Source organism: Pollachius pollachius (assembly GCF_949987615.1).
Source record: "Pollachius pollachius genome assembly, chromosome: 11".
Taxonomy (NCBI): Eukaryota; Metazoa; Chordata; class Actinopteri; order Gadiformes; family Gadidae; genus Pollachius; species Pollachius pollachius.
In genome coordinates this window covers 11,456,463-11,477,214 of record NC_136944.1, presented here as the reverse complement: position 1 = coordinate 11,477,214, position 20,752 = coordinate 11,456,463, and the positions used below count along the sequence as shown (strand labels likewise).

The 20,752-nt window shown below is 44.6% G+C and overlaps 1 protein-coding gene across 3 annotated transcripts; it reads left to right on the top strand.

Moving 5' to 3' along the window:
- Positions 1–1,981: 1,981 nt before the first annotated feature.
- On the top strand, positions 1,982–20,714 carry rfx1a (regulatory factor X, 1a (influences HLA class II expression)). Of its 3 annotated transcripts, XM_079745584.1 has the most exons (19): positions 1,991–2,123; positions 2,772–2,855; positions 3,400–3,760; positions 4,097–4,206; positions 4,352–4,447; positions 5,235–5,326; positions 5,528–5,993; positions 6,689–6,870; positions 7,223–7,342; positions 7,698–7,828; positions 11,448–11,566; positions 11,982–12,091; positions 12,259–12,410; positions 13,315–13,412; positions 13,901–14,050; positions 17,967–18,175; positions 19,058–19,211; positions 19,452–19,497; positions 19,612–20,714. In XM_079745584.1, the coding sequence occupies exons 3-19, from the start codon at positions 3,421–3,423 to the stop codon at positions 19,773–19,775; spliced, it is 2,739 nt and encodes a 912-aa protein (XP_079601710.1). In that variant the 5' UTR covers positions 1,991–2,123; positions 2,772–2,855; positions 3,400–3,420; the 3' UTR covers positions 19,776–20,714. The 3 variants fall into 3 exon arrangements, with proteins under 3 accessions (XP_079601711.1, XP_079601709.1, XP_079601710.1); XM_079745585.1 differs by lacking the exon at positions 2,772–2,855 and having other exon boundaries at positions 1,982–2,123; positions 6,695–6,870; XM_079745583.1 differs by lacking the exon at positions 2,772–2,855 and having other exon boundaries at positions 1,982–2,123.
- Positions 20,715–20,752: the final 38 nt, after the last annotated feature.

Below are 20,752 nucleotides of genomic sequence, written 5' to 3'. Positions count from 1 at the left end.
GACCCTGGCCTCGTTTATAAAGGGGGTTTCACAGCCCATGATGACGAAGAGGGCCCGACTACGCATGTAGACGCCTGTCTGAGGGACTAAGAGATTGGGGCAAGAGATAGAAGTGAGAGACCTTTAGGAAAACAAAAGCAGGAATAATTAAGAAATACTGTGGATGTCCCAACCTCTGGGATGTGACAGAATTTCAGAACAGAATTGTGAGAACAATGTTTACAAAAACTTCAAAATTTAACCTTCCGCACTTTTATGTAAATGCTCTCCACAGTATTATCATAAAACATTTAAATAAATACTCATTATGCAGTGAATATTTTCTGTACATGACATTGTCCTCATATTAATCTTCAATGGAAAACAGCGCGAAAAATGTGATTTGCTTTATTATTGTTCCATACATTTACAGTCAGTTTGATTATAGTACAACTGGCTTCCTTAACAATATAGTTCATCATCATACAGTTCCCTGCAAGGCCAACTGTAAATGAGCCTTCCAGATCTCTTGAGACACAAATTTCAGGAATTCATGATTCTGCTGACAAAATATTGAATTGCTGTTATGGCCATACAATATAATTATTAACAGCAATAATCCTTATTCACCTAGCAGCCATCTTGGCTCTTAATCCTAGCTTGGTAGTGGAACTGTTCAGCATTCAATTCCATTGCCTTGCTAGTGTTTATAACCAGAAACCCAGGTGATAGAGGCCAATTGCTCATACCTTTACACAGTAATATCCCTGAGTCTGTTCTGACCTCCTTCCTATCTTATCTACCTATATGTAGACCTATTCATTTCATTACCTCAACGCAACAAACTCACTCTCTTGGGTTTGGACTATAGGGTAAAGGATTGGAACTGGGCCTGTGGCATTTCCAAAGTCAGATAACATAGAAGTCATAGTCAGACAGAAGCTACAGTATTATCTGGATCATGGAGGTCAAAGACACCTCGTTTTGGAAATAACAATGGGGTTAATGAATTTGTAATTATTCTGTTCATAGAAAGAAAATAACGTGACATTTCCGGAGGTTGCTTGCTGGCCTAACATATCAACACATAATATGATACGTTATGAATAAATAATTAAGGCCTACACAGCAAAAGGACCATATTGTTTTTGTAAATGGGTTGCAAAATGTTGCATCAGCTATGGTGTTGATGGACCATTTCTGTATGAGAAACAGGTTATATAGATTTTTTTAATACAAGTGCTTCAAAACTGCTTTACGAAAAATATTGTAAAATAATAAAATAAGCAGATAAAATCCAACAAGATAAATTCCTTTGTTTGAATAAATATAGAAATTGTATAATACATGGTTTGATGAAAGCTTTTCTAAAACTATGTTAATAATAGGACCTAACTATGCAAGACATATCTACTATTACAGGAGGAGAACAACTTATTTTTTCCTTAGGTTTTGAAGAACCACAAAGGATACAAATATAGGGATTTCCGAATTCTTGTTTCAAAGTTATTTAAAAAATCAGATATTATTATAGCCCAGGTCTGCTAGGGAGCCCTACATTATCACAAGCACGGGTACAGTTACAATAGAGTGGTTGTCGTTGTGTTATCTGTTATTGTTAATTCCTATGATCTCGAAAAGCCTAATGTACCATTGAGTGCTCTGGCTTTAATAATTCAGAAGAGATTAATAACATAGAACCTACAACCGAGTACTGGTCCTGAATAATGATTGTCAGGTCCTGGTTATTATTGATGAATACAACACAACACTGAGTCGCATTGTAAGAATACACGTAAAGCAGAATTCTGACACGCCCAACAAAGACTCAATGAATTTCCCTTTCATAGATTCTGCCAAAGCTATAACGTTTAATATACGGTTTTCGACAACGTTTAGAAATGCATTGTATCGATACGAGCTGTCGTTTCTCTTTAACAGAAATTCGGAGCGCTTGGCCAATCAGAACAATGAAGGGGGAGGGAAGAAAGCGAGTGGGTAGCAACAGTTGCCCTGGTGAGGACGAAGCGCCATAGCCGCGGTAGCCCTGGCGACAAGAACCCCAGCAACGCGAATCAACAACAACAAACGAATCCTTAAAATTAAAAACAATTTACCGCTGGAAAGTTCATTCGGAAAAAGAGGTGAAGCTCTAAGGATATTTTAAATATATTAATTCCAGGCGGTCTTTAAATTAACATTACGCCGTCATTCAGTAGCCATAACATGATTGTAATGTAAGCTAAAGTTAGCCGGTTAGCTAGCAGCTTGATTATAATAATCACCCAAGCCTAAGCGTTGACCGTGTGAATTTGTGCTCGCTATGCATTCGGTGTACATTGTAATGTGCTTGCCATGCCGACGCTTCCTCGAATGCATGCTCAGGCAGGCCGTTGTTATGGCGATGTCAAATGCAAAGGGTACAAAATGGCGGTTGTTATAGAGACCAGATTTATTATTATCAATGCTTAGGTTAGCCATTATGTTGGCTGTACTTTCATTGCTGCTGTTAGGATAGGACGACATGTGCTGATATTCATGATCAGCGGCGAAAGCCCATGTTTCTTGTCTCCAATAACCGAGCAACTGCCACATTTAGATGGTATTCCGCTATAAAATGCTTTGATTAGTTTGGTTGAATTTGCCATTTGCTGATCTCCAGCTATTTTTTACGTGCGGCCAACTTTGTTGCCATTATTACAACCAGAATGGAATGGGATACATGTTATGTTGCACCTTTTGTTCTCCGGGTGTTGATTTGATGCTATGCTTATTTGGAAATCCGTTCAAAGGGGAAAGCCACGACTCCACAACGTCAATTGTCAGAAGTTGAATAGGGAAGGGGCGTGGCAGGGAAGGGCGTTTTTACTTTGTAGGTGCGTACAATTCCATTTCTCAAAGCAGTTTGGAGTCATCTTTTTTGTATTTATAAGTCTGTAGAGTAGACTGTATTTATACTCCTAAGTAAAACTACAACTGCAACTGTAAAAACGAACTAGCCCATTCATTAAAGGACTGGCAATGCTGTCAGGAAAGCCATTCAATATATTAACTGTGTATATTGTGATCATATTACAGGTAATGTGACACCGCACTGCCTCAAGTATTATCCATTAATATTAGTCCGAATGATAATAGGAATTAAACTTTCACTTTATTGCATTTTAGTGGTAGTATCTGTGATGATAGTAGTGGTAATAATATAAAAACGATTTACATTTCATACGATAATATTTTTAGCACAGCAAATGACTGCTCCTCAATGAATTGGTTTTCATGAATTCACTTGTAGGCTAGAAAAAAGGGGTTTTAGACAGGTGTGATGATTAACCAACAATGGGTCACAAAAATGTGAATTTCTAAGTGTTAAACAAACCTTATTATTAATATTGTTTTACATGGTTGCATTTGCCTTACCAGTGGGGATTCCCAGGTGGAGCCATGGCCACCTCAGGCTATGTGGGAGAGATACAGCCGGCAAGTCAACCCCAAGGGGGCCCTGGTGTTTCCATGTCGTCGGTGGAGGTGGCCACCTCCACCACCACCACCACTCAGTACCTGGCTGAGATCCAGACGTCCCCCACCGCCAGCACGCCAGGGGGTACAGGGGCGTCCGGCGAGGCCCAGAGCCCCACCATCGATGGGCAGAAGCCGGCCGTCCAGGCCCCCCAAGCGGCGGTTGTTGCCCAGACCCAGTATGTGACCGCAGAAATCCAGGGCTCCCCCACACAGACGGGCCACGCTCAAAGCACGCCACAGTACATTGTGGTCACCGTCACAGGTAAGGCCCGATTGGACAGGTTAATGTATAGGTAAATAATAACCAATTCAATTACCCCCTTTTGTCTCAGGATCTACTCTAGCAGCACAATTGCCATAAACGCTTGAATTCCCCATGCAAAAGTTTGTGCATGACAAAATGTGAGAGACCTTGTGCATTGTTTAATTTACAAACTTAATTAAAACTATTTTGCTAAAGTCAACACGTTTCCTTCCAGCAGTGAAGTTAGCTAGATGCTTTAGGGAAGTGTGTCTCGTAAATTGGCCGGTCCAGGAGACAAGTGCCAAGTAGTTCATATGCAGAACTGAAATCCTCCATTTCCTCTTTCTTTGCCAGAGGGATCCCTCCACTCCAGCGACAGCGTTTCAGACTCCAGCCCGCCTCCCGTTGTGGTTCAAACAGGCGTTCCCACACAGGTGGTCCAACAGGTGCAGACTGCTCAGCAGGTGAAAGCACACGCACAATCACACGCACACACACACACACAGCCTGCCAAAGGGGCTCCGATGTAACGTGTGTGCATAGCGGCCAGGCATGAACGTGGCAGGGGGCGGTGTTGTGTAAAGTGTTTTGTCTGTGTTGATCCTCCAGCGGTCCGTTGTGCAGGCTACCTCTCAGATAGCAAAGGCTGAACCGGGCACCCAGCTCACGGTCACAAGTCTACAGCCTGTCCATATCAGCCAAGAGGTAAACCCAAATGAAGGCAAAAACACACATACCACCTTTCACACACCCAACTACTGTTTGCTTCTATCTATATCTAAGGTCCATTGGTGATCAATTCTAGGTTTCCCGAGAAAGTCCCCTCATTAATTGTGCTGCTGCACACGGCTAATACACAAGTGTTAGTCAAAATGCAAGGGAGTGCTCTTACTTACATATTCTGTTTTCTCCACCCAATGCGCAGGGACAGCAGATCAAGGCAGGCCCCAGTATTCATAGCATAGGAGTTGCCGCTTTCAGAACTTAAACCACTCACATCAGAAGACATTGTAGATTGATTTAAGGAAAACAAACCAATAATAAAAAATCCCTTGTGTGGGTTGAACTTTACCAGTACTGACTTCCAGCTCTTCCGGAGCAGAAAAGTGTACTGTCAACTGTAGCCTGCCTTGCCTGGTCCCCCTATGCCTTTGCCCTGTTCTCTGAGCCAGGCCTGGAGGTAGAGATAGTGGGAGGCTTCGACGGAACAGAGGCCGGCTTCTTAGGCGTATGTTGCTGCTGGACGAGGCCCTGCTGCTCAGAGTAGGTTTGGGAAGAGGAAGAGGAACAAGGGAGTATGTGGTAGAGAGAGAAAGGAACAAGGGTGAGGCAAAGAGAGGGAGGGAGAAGGGAGGAGGAAGTGAGAAAGTCAGTTTTACTATTTTACTGAAGTAGGGACGAGGATGCAAATGAACCTTGGAGTTGCACTTAGTCAGTGTAATTAATGCTGTGTGTGTGTGTGTGTGTGTGTGTGTGTGTGTGTGTTTGTCAGGTGCAGCAGCAACTGACCCAGGTGCAACACGTGTACACCAACCAGGTTCAGTATGTGGAAGGAGGAGACACAAACTACACCACCAGTACTATGTAAGAATTCACACACACACACACACACACACACACACACACACGTACAGTAGGTCAGTCTTCCAAATCTGGTGGCCAGCCTGTGACGCATGTTTTGGAGGGGGAGGGGGAGGGCGGTGGCCCCCCGGGCAGGGCCACTCCCTTACTGCCTCCGCCCTCCCCCTCCTCCTTTCTCTCGCCTACTGGCATCCACTCCGGTAGCTTCTCCTATGCCGACGCGCCCCTCTACACCCAGACGACGGCGTCCCAGTACTATGAGGCCGGCACCACCCAGGCCTCCACCCCTGGCACCCCCCTCACCGTGTCGGTCACGGCCGGTTCCGCGGGGGGCGTGTCCATGTTCGTGGCCCAGCCAACCAGCGTTGCGGCGGGGACCGCGGGGGGGTCCGCGGAGGGGTCCGTTGCGGTGGCGTCCGGGGCCAACGGCGGGGCAGACGGGGCCGGCACCAACGGAGGCGCGCCCACTGGGAGCTACGTGATCCAGGGGGGCTACATGCTGAGCGGGAGCAGCAACAGCACTGGTGGCAGCGCGGGCGGGGGTGGAGGTGGAGGAGGAGGAGGGTCAGGTGGAAACGGTCAGAGCTACTCGCTCGCAGCCCGAGCCTCCCCAGCCACCGTGAGTATTACCGAGGGAGAGGAGAGTAACTTGCCATCGGCAGACAAGAAGGTATGCAGAGGTGCCAAGCATGGGAGCCCGTTTTCTCATCTTGTTTGTTGGTTCTACCCCCGCCCCCCTCCTCCCACCCTGTGGCGTTCTGGTGGCGCAGGCTGATGATGTCATCGTTGTGTTGAGGTCCAGCAGGATGCACAGTGATGGGTGCTGCCAAAGTGGGGATATGAGTGGAAAGTTGATCTGGATAACATTAGCACACTTTGTGCGCACTTGTGGCATTGCCAAAAGTTGTTATGCAAACTGTTATCTTTTAAGTTTGATTTGCTTCTTATGGTCAACACAACCATGACCTCATCATGCCTCCTATCATTCAATTGCATGGGACTCATTCCAAATTTCATAACACGTGATTTGATTATTGCCCTATCAATCTCATTGCATACCAACATTGTATGCCACAGCATGCAAACAACAATTATCTCTTACAGTTATCATGTATCATGTTTTTGTTTTGAAAAAATGCAACCCAGGATAAACAAAATTAGTAAACGCATTACTTTGTTTTCATCACATCTGAATTTATTTAAACCTCCTATTTGTTCTAATCTTTGCCTGCCAACTCAGTGCGCAGGCTTCCCGCTTATGTTTCTTGACTTTATATATTCAGTGTAATTTTCTTCCAATCCCCCGCCCTTGCCTCCCTTTGCTGACTGCTGCAGCCTGGCTGTCTGCCTCTGCCTGTGTGCCAGGTACAGTGGTTGCTGGACAACTACGAGACAGCTGAAGGCGTAAGTCTGCCCCGCTCCACGCTCTACTGCCACTACCTGCTGCACTGCCAGGAGCAGAAGCTGGAGCCCGTCAACGCCGCCTCCTTCGGCAAGCTAATCCGCTCTGTCTTCATGGGACTGCGCACGCGCCGCCTAGGCACACGGTAAGAGAGGCATGTACATGAGACTCACACGTACAAATAGCAGTATTACTCCAGCAATGCGTTTTATTGTAGTGAGGTTTCCAGTCCAGTGGGAAATGGTTTTATCCTTGCTTTAAAAGGGCAGACTTAAGTTCCTGGCTCATGGTGGATGCAAATGAGTCATTCTTGAACAGACCTGTTTATAGATCGAATATATAGATGCATACAATTCACAAACAGTATACTGTGTATATATACATATACAGATTAAAAATGTATACCATTGAAAACTGGAGACTCTTGCAGATGAACACAGCAGTGCATACACACAATTCTGCACATAAGATCCCTGTGTTTCTTCTCCCCACGTCAGGGGTAACTCGAAGTACCACTATTACGGCCTGAGGATCAAGGCTAGCTCCTCTCTCATTCGGCTGATGGAGGACCAGCAGCACCTGGCCATGAGGCAGCAGCCTTTCTCCCAGAAGCAGAGGTACCAAAACTACATGCCAATATGGTGGTACATTACACGCTGTCCTATAGGCTCTCTCACACACAGGAAACAGTGGGAGCTGGCGATTATTTCTGTACTACAGACTATATCTATTTGCTATGGCCATTTAGTGCCACTATCAGGCGCTTGTATCCAAAGCTACATAGATAATGACCAAATGTGGGTTTGGAATCTTTCTCAAGGATGCCTACAGGTAGACCTGGGACATTGGGCTTCCAACCCGAACTGCTCAGAGTCCTAACCACTAGAGTATCTTGCTCCCTAAATGCATCCATGATGACCTTCGCCTCGAAGACAAGTGTAACTTGATAACCGCTCTGGCATCCTGGCATAGGTTGAAACCGGTGCAGAAGATAGAGGGAATGACCAATGGCACGGGATCAGGGGCGGGGCCACAGCAGCAGCAACACGGGGCGGGGCTGTCCGACATCAGCGCCCAGGTTCAGCAGTACCAACAGTTCCTCGGTGAGTTCTCACATGGCTGATGAAACCTAGTCCACACTAGGGATGCAACAAGATTGATTTTGATGGTAGGATTATACAGTCGTCTGAGGAATAACCACGGTTTAACGGTGTCACGATTATGATGCAATCATTTATTTCGCAATACTACAGATGTATGAATCCTATGAGCATGCTTTAATTAGAGATTGTATTGTGTATTCTCCCCACAATATTATTATTTTTTCCTTTATTGTTTTGCATTGTAGATTTTCAGTTTAATTAAAATTGAAAGAATGGAATTGATAATATTTCTTATGCAGGTGTTATTAATCACTGCACTTAATTAGGTCCCATGGCATAGTGCTGAAAGTTCCTAATGTCTATAGTAGTTGACGCTACTAGCGAACGTTTACTTGCACTGTAGCACGTGAAAATAGCTTGCTTTTGATAACATAAAGGCGTGCAGTTGTATTGCGACAGTTAACTTTTGGACACAACTTTTTATGACAGAACTAGCTTATTTTAGTTATTGAACCATCATTATGACAGATGTTATAAAAAAACAAAATACAGTGACACACACACACACACACACACACACACACACACACACACACACACACACACACACACACACACACACACACACACACACACACACAGGATGCATGAATCAATTAAGTAGTATTGAAAACAGTATAATGTATCCAGTAAATCTGCTATGGTTTCTCAAGAAAAGGATACTTTACTGTATCCTTGAGGCTATGTGATGAGGCTATGTGATGGAGGTAGGGGCCCAGACCTAATGAATGGATGAGGCTATGTGATGGAGGTAGGGGCCCAGACCTAATGAATGGATGAGGCTATGTGTTGGAGGTAGGGGCCCAGACCTAATGAATGTATGAGGCTATGTGATGGAGGTAGGGGCCCAGACCTAATGAATGGATGAGGCTATGTGTTGGAGGTAGGGGCCCAGACCTAATAAATGGATGAGGCTATGTGATGGAGGTAGGGGCCCAGACCTAATGAATGGATGAGGCTATGTGATGGAGGTAGGGGCCCAGACCTAATGAATGTATGAGGCTATGTGATGGAGGTAGGGGCCCAGACCTAATGAATGGATGAGGCTATGTGTTGGAGGTAGGGGCCCAGACCTAATAAATGGATGAGGCTATGTGATGGAGGTAGGGCCCAGACCTAATGAATGGATGAGGCTATGTGATGGAGGTAGGGGCCCAGACCTAATGAATGGATGAGGCTATGTGTTGGAGGTAGGGGCCCAGACCTAATGAATGGATGAGGCTATGTGATGGAGGTAGGGGCCCAGACCTAATGAATGGATGAGGCTATGTGTTGGAGGTAGGGGCCCAGACCTAATGAATGGATGAGGCTATGTGTTGGAGGTAGGGGCCCAGACCTAATGAATGGATGAGGCTATGGGATGGAGGTAGGGTCCCAGACCTAATAAATGGATGAGGCTATGTGATGGAGGTAGGGCCCAGACCTAATGAATGGATGAGGCTATGTGATGGAGGTAGGGGCCCAGACCTAATGAATGGATGAGGCTATGTGTTGGAGGTAGGGGCCCAGACCTAATGAATGGATGAGGCTATGTGATGGAGGTAGGGGCCCAGACCTAATGAATGGATGAAGCTATGTGTTGGAGGTAGGGGCCCAGACCTAATGAATGGATGAGGCTATGTGATGGAGGTAGGGGCCCAGACCTAATGAATGGATGAGGCTATGTGTTGGAGGTAGGGGCCCAGACCTAATGAATGGATGAGGCTATGTGATGGAGGTAGGGGCCCAGACCTAATGAATGGATGAGGCTATGTGTTGGAGGTAGGGGCCCAGACCTAATGAATGGATGAGGCTATGTGTTGGAGGTAGGGGCCCAGACCTAATGAATGGATGAGGCTATGGGATGGAGGTAGGGTCCCAGACCTAATAAATGGATGAGGCTATGTGATGGAGGTAGGGCCCAGACCTAATGAATGGATGAGGCTATGTGATGGAGGTAGGGGCCCAGACCTAATGAATGGATGAGGCTATGTGTTGGAGGTAGGGGCCCAGACCTAATGAATGGATGAGGCTATGTGATGGAGGTAGGGGCCCAGACCTAATGAATGGATGAAGCTATGTGTTGGAGGTAGGGGCCCAGACCTAATGAATGGATGAGGCTATGTGTTGGAGGTAGGGGCCCAGACCTAATGAATGGATGAGGCTATGGGATGGAGGTAGGGTCCCAGACCTAATAAATGGATGAGGCTATGTGATGGAGGTAGGGCCCAAACCTAATGAATGGATGAGGCTATGTGATGGAGGTAGGGGCCCAGACCTAATGAATGGATGAGGCTATGTGTTGGAGGTAGGGGCCCAGACCTAATGAATGGATGAGGCTATGTGATGGAGGTAGGGGCCCAGACCTAATGAATGGATGAGGCTATGTGTTGGAGGTAGGGGCCCAGACCTAATGAATGGATGAGGCTATGTGATGGAGGTAGGGGCCCAGACCTAATGAATGGATGAGGCTATGTGATGGAGGTAGGGGCCCAGACCTAATGAATGGATGAGGCTATGTGTTGGAGGTAATAATAATGGAGGTATTGCGACAGTTAACTTTTGGACACAACTTTTTATGACAGAACTAGCTTATTTTAGTTATTGAACAGGATCAACAAAAATAAATGTACTTCCACACATCCACTTAACATTATCCCCCTTCTCCACAAACAGCCGTTCGCTACACCAGTGGTTCTCAAACTTTTTATACCAAGTACGACCTCATATTTGTCTATCCAACTACCATCATTATGACAGATGTTATAAAAAAACAAAATACAGTGACACACACACACACACACACACACACACACACACACACACACACACACACACAGAGCAAGTGACAAGATTAACAACAGTTTTTCCACAAACAGAGCACACACTGTTAGGCTAAATACAAATAATGTTAAAAGTTGGCCAGCTTCTGATAACTCAACCTCCATTAGCCTAATGAGAAGGGTTCGCCTGCCTCTACAAACACAGTCCTGCAATGTCTGGATCGATCGAGGTCAGCCTCAGTCTCAGGTGTGGTTCAGCATCCATCCTGCTTTTGTATAAAATTTTTATGATGGAAAGTGACCAGAAGGCTTTCTCGCATGGATATGTGGTCACATAAAGGAGAAAGCACAGGGTATTCACTTCGTTGCTGTTGCAACAACCGCATCTGAAAGCAGCATACTTCAATGTTTCGTAGCATGAAAATTCTGTTAAAGTCTCCTGCTCACCAACAGTGAAGGCCTCTGGCATTTCCGAGGGTTCTATGCTGAACAGGTTTCTCATCCAGTTGTTCGCTTCAGCTGTCGCTGAGAAATATTCGCGGAAATGTTGTCCGAGCGAACAATGGTGATGTTCCTTACTATTGAAGTTTGTCTTTCAGCACTGCCTGTTCGGTTTTGCGATGGAATCATTAGTCAGAACATCACCACACGCCATGCAGTCCGAGTATGCTTGGCTTTCGTTGTTCATGATTGCGTCCTTGGAATCAGCTGTTTTCAAGTTAGAAAATCGCTACTGGTTCTGCTGTTGTGCTTACTTCTGGTTTTAAAGGGGTGAGGGTTTCGTCTCTTGTCTCCAGATGCATCCAGAGCCCTGCCAGAGTTCCCGGACATCGACCTGCAAGGGAAGGCTCTGCCCGAGGGCGTAGAGCTGGAGCACATCAAGAGCTTCCAACTGCTCTACAGAGAACACTGTGAGGTAAACCAGGGCTCAACATCCATTGTGAATTGTAAGTCGCTTTGGATAAAAAACGTCTGCTAAATGCCCTAAATGTAAATGTAATGTCAATTAACCGTCCATCCTACCTTGGACCGGTGGTCGGTGAAGGGGACTCCCTGAGACACAAATGGCCGCGAACGCTGGTAGACAGCCGGAACTTGAGGTCTCGCGACAGACAAAGAGCAGGGAGAGAATATCCAGACAAAGTAAATGTCCCCAATCTGTCAGTTTCGAGTGATATTACCTTGAGTGCCGTCTAACAAGGGAACTATAGCTGCAGGAATGAAAAGATGGCAGGGTGTTTTCATAATGATTCCATAATTTCATAACAATATGATTGTCCTATATGAATAGTTATTAATTAAGTGTCAGCTGATCCGTGTTCTTGATCCAGGCAATCCTGGATGTGATCGTCAACCTGCAGTTCACGTTGGTTGAGACACTTTGGAAGACCTTCTGGAGGTTCAGCCAGAATCAGCCTGCTGACTCTGCTGCACTGGCCGTGTAAGACACACACACACACACACACACACACACACACACACACACACACACACACACACACACACACACACACACACACACACACACACACACACACACACCTGGGTCCAAACTTCTCCAGGTCACTTGCGTTGTAACCGTTCCATCTCTGTCTCTCTCTTGTCCAGCCACGACGAGTCTGAGAAGCGTCTGCCCAAGTCCTGTCTGGTGGTCCTCTGTAAGTACGAGCCTGTGCTGCGTTGGAGCCGAGACTGTGACAACAGCCTGTACCAGGCGCTGGTGGAGATCCTCATCCCTGACGTCCTCAGGCCCATACCCAGTAAGACCGTGTCAGCGCCCAAAGGCCTCACATCTACGACTCACTCCCTGGCCTCACATCCATTCCTTCAATCCAGACCTCACATCCAAGCCTCAAAACCAGGTTTAAGAACCATGATTCACATCAAGGCATCACATCCAGGCTTTAAAGCCATGCTTCACATCCAGACCTCATATCCAGGTTTCACCTCCAGGGGTTACATACAAGCAATAAGACCAAGTTGTTAGGGTTCGATAGCTGCTGGAGCCAAGAGCAGAACACAGAGACATGACCTGAGTTGGAGTAATGAAAAGTAAGGCTGGACAACGATTAAAAGTTGTAATTGCGTTCATCTCCTTAGTCTCATTAGAAGACTAATTGCATTGTTATAAGCCAAATCCGTTCCGTACCCTTCTCCATGTTTGTTTATCTGCCAATTATTTTCTTTCCTGTGAGCGCTGCAGCAGCCATGCGCAGCAGTAAGCACCATTCTCGGCTCGCTAATGATGGACTTTTACAAAATAAAAGCCAGTGAGCGACAGACTTCTACAATAAGAAAATGAATATTAAAAACTGCGTTAATGCCAGATAAAATAATGGTCTGTGAAATTAATTAATTAGTAAACGCGATAATAACGCATTAACTTGCCCAGCCCTAATGAAAAGATTTCTTTGGAGTAGACCAGGGGTGAGGCAGGGGGCAGGTTGGAGAGTGGGGAGCTTCAGGCTGGAGGGAGTGAGGCGGGCAGGCTGGAGGTGTTGATCCACGAAACTATCGGCAAAAGGAAACAAAGGTTGGATTTCAACCGGAGAAGAACGACTAGTTAGTGATTAGAAAATACTGAAGCCAGGTATATCTACCGCTGAAATTCGAAGCACGATCTGGCGATGACTGCAGGGGAACCAGTTGTATTCTTTTCTCTAGGTGCCTTAACACAAGCCATCCGTAACTTCGCCAAGAGTCTGGAGAGCTGGCTGACCAACGCCATGATGAACATCCCCGAAGAAATGGTCCGCATCAAGGTACCCTCCCCATGTGTGTGTATGTGTGTGTGTGTTAACATGTGTGTGCTTGCGTCTGCCTGTGTTTGTGTGTGCATATGTATTTGTTTATCTTTAGCCTCTACAGTGTAACCATTTGTCCAGTAAAAAGTCCCTTGGTGCAAAACGTGGGAGTGTCATTTTTATTTTTGAATTAAAATTAAACGGATCACATTCAGGGTTTCACACATAGCACGACAGGTTTGCCGACTGACCAAATAATAGCAGCCAATATCACACTTCACACATTCAAAGAGAAGATGGTAGGTGTAGTTGATATCGTAGTTGTTTGTGTTGCAAAATCAGTTTTGCAACACAAACAAAATAAATATCAGTTTTTCCCTAAAAAGTCCAACTCAAGAGCACAGTGTTGGCAGGGAGAACGGTCAGCAATAAGCTCTGACCACTGTATCCACGCCTGCTCCAGGTGGGTGGCTGGGGTCTTACCTCAAGTTCCTTCCTGTGGCCAGGTGACGTCCGCCAGTGCATTTGCCCAGACGCTGCGTCGCTACACCAGCCTGAACCACCTGGCACAGGCAGCCCGCGCCGTGCTGCAGAACACCGCTCAGATCAACCAGATGCTCTCCGACCTCAACCGCGTGGACTTTGCTAACGTACAGGTACGCCACTATGGAGAGAGATTTGTATCATAATTATTAATAATAGTCACAAGAGTCAACTTGTGTCTAGTGAAAGTTTACTTGTGCCTTGGAAAGTGACATTTGAAACAAATATAAATACCTTTAATATATTTCTAAAAGCCTCAACATAATTATAATAATAATTAATATTATTATTATTGTGTTGTTTAATATTTCATAATTATTAACAATAAATAACAATATTTATGTTAAATTAATTCAATTATATTATAAAGGGAAATATCCCCATGTATTAACCAAGGAAAATAAGCTAGCTCTAACATGACCCAACAGTACAATGATTTAGTTTCCTCCACAAAAGTAATTCACTTCATATCAGCCTAACGCTGATACACAGTCCTGTCTTGACTGTCTAGCAGTGATTATAGCTGCTAGACGCTACAGTATAATCTTTTATCGTGAAGTAACTGGAGACAAAACTTTTTTTTCCACGTAAATCACAAACCTATGAATATAGAAACAACCAATTGAAATCAGTTGAGAAATGTAAACATTACAGTGCTTTTATCCAGAAAACCGCAGGATTCATAAATATGTATGCATTTTTACAAATCATTACACATTCATTCAAATGTCCATTACAAGAGTCAAGTTGCCTCCTATAAGTGTTAAGAATTATAAGTCAAATCTCATAGTCAGTGAGCGCTCAATTATTGTTCAAAATATCTGTTGAATTAAACAGATTCATCAGATGTTTATTAAACATATTTTCGATATAATTTAGTACAACAGTAGCGGAGCCTTACAATCTCAATATTTATCCTAGAAACACAATGAAAGGCTTAAACTGTTATGGTACTTCTTGTTTCACTTATATTTGTCGAACATTGGGTTGTTGTGTGTTGGGACCGCCATTATATTCAAATGGATCCCTATTGAGTCCAACAATAAAAGCTGTATCATTCTGAGACCGAATCTCAATAAACTGATGTGAAAGAATGCAATTAAATCAGGGCTGGAGCGGACATTGAGCATACCGAGCACTTTCCTGGTTGGCCAACGTGCTTTTTTTGGCTGACGACACAACTATATATATATTTTTTTTCTTAGAATTAGTTTATCTGACTGCCCCTTGTTTTGTTTTTTATGTATAATAAAAACGTTTATATAATCGTACGATGCGCGGCACCAGGCTGGGTTAGTAACGTGCAGAAAGCTTTGGAAAATGGAAACTTCAACAGATAAATACTACATCCTATAATAAAATAAAAAATGCATATTTTTACGATATACAAATTATGATCTTGTTTTGAACATCAGTCATATGCATGACTGATGTCTGATATTGGAAACTGAAAAGCAAATACTTTCCTGTGGGACAATGTTTAGGTCCGTTCTTTCAAATAATCTCAGACCTGGTGGTCAATGTACAGGCGCGTTGTTAGACCTGGGCATTCAAGGCTATAGCCCCAGATCTTTTGGGAACAGCCCCGGATCTCTGTGCCGTCAAATAAAAAAAATGAAAACGTACCGGTAATAATGATGAAATCAGCACCGTAAAGCAGACTATGTGGTTGCATTACCAGGATCTACAGATAAAACATTGTAGCCAGTTAAAATTGATAGATTTAGAATAATATGTTGCAAAATGTTGCAAATTCAACATTGGTATTCTTTCTTTTCTATGCATAGGGCATCACGTTGATATTGTTGTTTCGTGCTGCTAGCCTTTTAGTGATATCAGAGAGTGTTGAGAAGGACAGTAATAAAATATCTTTTGTAAGATGGATATAAGAAGTGAGACCCGCAGTGAATTCAACCCGGTCCACTTACATCGGGTAGGTGCATGACAGTGTTTACCGTAAAACTTCAATTAAGTTTTACGGTGTTTCAATCACTGAACTCTTGCTCAGCAATGATGGGAAATACTAACAAATTTATTATTTAAACCAGTTACCAGTATAAATATTACCGTACATGCATAAACATTACCAGGCTATCGAATAAAGCCTGCACATACACACAAACACGCACACACGCACGCACACACACACACACACACACACACACACACACACACACACACACACAAACGAGAGGGCGAACAATGAGCGAGAGCAGCGCACAAACACAGGAAGCCCCTGTCGGACCCCCACCCTAAACACCCCTAGAACACAGGCACGCACGCACGCACAATCACAAACTGTTAACGTCGCAATCAAGTCGATTTTGTCAGAGATGAGTAACTGGGCCCCTCCCCAAGTGGTACAGCCCAGGTGGGCCTTGAAATGCGATTGGCCAGAAAGACACACACACACACACACACACACACACACACACACACACACACACACACACACACACACACACACACACACACACACACACACACACACACACTTAAGTAGTTTTTCACCCGCTCCGTATCCAGCTTGTTCCATGCTTTAAGCACCCAGGTTACTAGTATGCGGCGAGCTGGGGCTCTCATGTTCCCTCCTGTGGTGTATTCCTTGTCCACATCCCCTGCCATCCCGTGGTCATACATGCAGACTGCCTTTGAACGGCTGATTCCATGGATGTACTTTGCGTGTGCCGCGTTTTCCCGCCGATGTGGCGATGCTGTATGGTTATGCTGATGAGACCTAAATGGACTATATAAGTTGACTATAAACAATTATTGAAGTTTAACATTTTGTTCAGCAAATTTGACAACTGACAGCAAATTTGACAACTGAATTTCAGCTTGTAGCCTACTTATCTTTCAGTGGCGCCATGGCATTTGAACGTTCACTTCGTGCTTCGATCTTCTTCGTTTCAGAAAAGGCTGTTTGTTCTTATTATTTTAAACTTACCAATAGTAGTTGCCATAACGCGTGCCAGTTGCGTGTGGATGACGCTGCGGTCTGCATTTGCATGTCATTGAGTCACTAAATGATAATCAGCCTGTTGCCTTTTGTTCGCTGAATGGTAAAAAAATATTCAATGTTTGCACTGCTTTTCAGGGTCATTCGTTGTGAACGCTAAAATAAAGGTCTTATCATAACCCTAAAAGTAAACCTCATACAATAAATTACATCACAGCTGCACGTGTATATAGAGTTGTTGTTTTTTACAACAACTAACAGTTAGCTGAACATTATAGGGTCCTGTCCTTCCACTCCCAGTTTTCTCAGTTAAACAGTGTTTGTTACATGTGAAATGAATCAAAAAAATATGCTCTATTTCTCCGGTAGTTGTTTGCGACGCCTTTCTTCTTCGTTGTTTCTTCTATTTGTCTCTAACTCATGCTCCAATCTTTCATCGATCGATGCTTCGGATTTTGTGAATGTAACAGAAGGTGATGCATCGTTGCAGCAACATTTAAGATGATCGCAATGTGTTCTGCCCGTTCTGCCTCCGTGCTGTATGTGGTCAAACCAAAAGAAACTAGAGTGACAGAGGCCGCACTTATCCCGCCTCTTGCGAACTTAGACCCTATGTCATATTCGCCCCTTGCAAGTCGACCCGCCTTAACCCCCTGTTGATTTTACTGATGTCTGAACGACATTGATGTCTGCATGTAAAGCTTGTTATTGACCAAATACTTATTTTCCACCATAATTTGCAAATAAATCTTTAAATATCAGACAATGTGATTTTCTAGATTTTTTTTTTTTCATTTTCTCTCTCATAGCTGAGGTATACCTATGATGAAAATTACAGGCCTCTCTCATCTTTTTAAGTGGGAGAACTTGCACAATTGGTGGCTGACTAAATACTTTTTTGCCCCACTGTATGTTGAAGCAACACTGCAATATCAATAGTGTTAAAAAAGGTCAATTAAATAACCAAAAATGCAGACCCCAAGGTTGAAGACCACTACTCTATAGCACCCCCAGGGGTGTCAACCCACCCCCCCTCCTCCTCATTAGCCTCTGTCTCCCTCCTCCTCCAGGAGCAGGCGTCCTGGGTGTGCCGCTGTGAGGACCGCGTGGTGCAGCGGCTGGAGCAGGACTTCAAGCTCACGCTGCAGCAGCAGAACTCCCTGGAGCAGTGGGCCGCCTGGCTGGACGGGGTGGTGTCCCAGGTGCTGAAGCCCTACCAGCACAGCGCGGCTTTCCCCAAGGCTGCCAAGCTCTTCCTGCTCAAGTGGTCCTTCTACAGGTGAGCAAGGGATCAGTTTGAAGGAGTGGGTGTTAGGGTTCAACACTCATCAAAATACTAACAATATCACAAGATGGCCAAGTGCAATATCAAAGATCCCAGGGACTGCAATTTTGTGATAAGGGTAAAATGTGTGAATGTAAATTCAGGACACCGAAATGAATTAAATACTGCAGAGTATCCCTGACCTTCAGATTTATCTTCAGATGAATGAAATTATGTTTGTTTGATGTAGACCCCAACAAATAGTCATTTCAGTGATTTTTGCACAATACCGTTCAGCCCTACTGGGTGTATGTGTGTCTGGTCAGTATTTGTGTTTATATTTTTGTATTTTGTAGTTGGGTATTGGGATTGTTGCTGTATGCATCTCACTGACTCTTGGCAGATGTTTCTGAGATGATAAAGACCTGCCAGACAGCTCTTTCTGCTCAGTTCCTCTGTAAAAGTTCCTCTGCACTTTTACAGTTCCTCTTTACCCTTCATCCAACGTTCCATGCCTTTTTCAATTTTTGTTTAAATTTCAATAGAAAAGCATTCATTTTTAATATGTATTGTCAAACAAAATACATAAACACAGACATACTATCTCCTCTGTCAGACTATCGTTAATATCAGTTTTGCATTAGGGGTGCAGCCTGGTGTCTTCTAAATGGCATCGATGGCTTTGGACCAGCATGGTTTTTAGATCCCGCGATCCCACTGAATTTTTTTATTTTTCTTCAGTATTATGCTTAGAGCTTAGACACAACCAAACACACAAGCACCGACGTAAAGACCCATAGGCTTACCTACCGTGGTTTTCCAAACAGTTGACGAAGCCTTGTTCACAATGGGTTACTCCTTTCTTGTGTGCTCTTCCAAACCCGTCTGTGCTTTCAGCTCCATGGTGATCAGGGACCTGACCCTGCGCAGTGCGGCAAGCTTTGGTTCCTTCCATCTGATCCGGCTGCTGTACGACGAATACATGTACTACCTGATAGAGCACAGGGTAGCCCAGGCTAAAGGAGAGACCCCCATCGCGGTCATGGGAGAAGTGCGGATTCACACACGCATACACACGCATACACACACACACACACACACACACACACACACACACACACACACACACATACACACATACATACATACACACATACACACATACACACATACACACATACATACATACATACATACATTCACATTACACGCTAAAATCCTGCACACATCCACTCTCACTAAAGGCCACATTGCTGATGATGATGTGTTTTATTTATCTTCATCCTCACAGTTTGCCAGTTTAGGCAGGATGTTAAATCCACTGGACCCAGACAAAGGTAAGAAATTATATTTTCTTTACACACCGAACACCCTGACGAGTATCTCCTACTCTCGGTATGGGCCGCAAGCGTATCAGCATCGCCTAACCTTCAGCTCTATGTCTGTCACAGAGGAGGAAGAGGAGGAGGAAGAGGAAGAGAGCGATGACGAGGGCCAGGAGCTTTCCCTCCAGTCAGACGGCGCCGGGCTGGGGGAGGAATCTCTTGAACCCCCGGCCAAGCTGGCCAGAACGGACCAGCGGGTTCTCTTCCCGCCCGACTCTGCGGACAACTGACCGGGGTTTGACCCAAAGACAGACCACATTGAGGACGCTTGGTTAACCAGGCGGTCACGCATGGCGGCGCATTGTCCTGTACCGGATGGAAGGAGGGAGAGGAGGGTATGTCCATGCCCCAACCACCGCTGCCGCCGCCGTCGTTGAATCCAACATTCCACCTTGCCGGGTCCGATTTTTCTTCAGGCGCACCATATCCCCCTTTCTATCCAACAGGGTGGGAGAGCAGAGTTTTTACCCAGCACAATCAAACTGGTAGTCAGACCGGCATTGCTGCAACAGAATGGGACGATAAGCCGCTGTGATAAGATGTTGATAACACCTGATTGCCTTGTGGGTAATTGGAAGCAAAGCAAGATGCAAATAGTTTGTTGACCATGGACAGGGTCAATTTGGGAAGAACCTTATTTAAACTGGATTAAACCTGGAGTCCAAGATCTTGCCGTAATGATATGTCACGTCGTTTTCTTTCCGAAACGTTGCTTCTGTGTGTTGTAGTCTTGAGGTTTTTGTTTTTTGGTGAAGAGAGGTGATACATTAGAAAAGACAACCTGCTGCTAGACAGTTAGTGGTTATTGCCAGCCCCTCTAGCAGTCACTTTTAAGCTAATGTGTATCTCTGTACATGACGGACGATTCTTAAAAAAAAGAAGGGATTTTGATTGTGTGAAAGTTTTACAAATTCCTACTGTGTGCTCTCTGTACGCTTGTGTGATCCACTGCTTTGCTGTCCCATCGAGCTGAATGGATGTGTGTGTGTGTGTGTGTGTGTGTGTGTGTGTGTGTTGGATATTGTAAATGTGCAAGTGCAGTTGTGGGATGTTGCGTCATGACAAGTGTAGATCGTTTTTGTTACTTTCTTCCTCACGTGGATGTTTTCCATTGATATATAAACATGTCAAGATTTATTTTTTTTAAGAGATTTATTATAATTTTTTGTCGCCACTTTAAGAAATGCTTTGTTTGTTTTTCCCATTG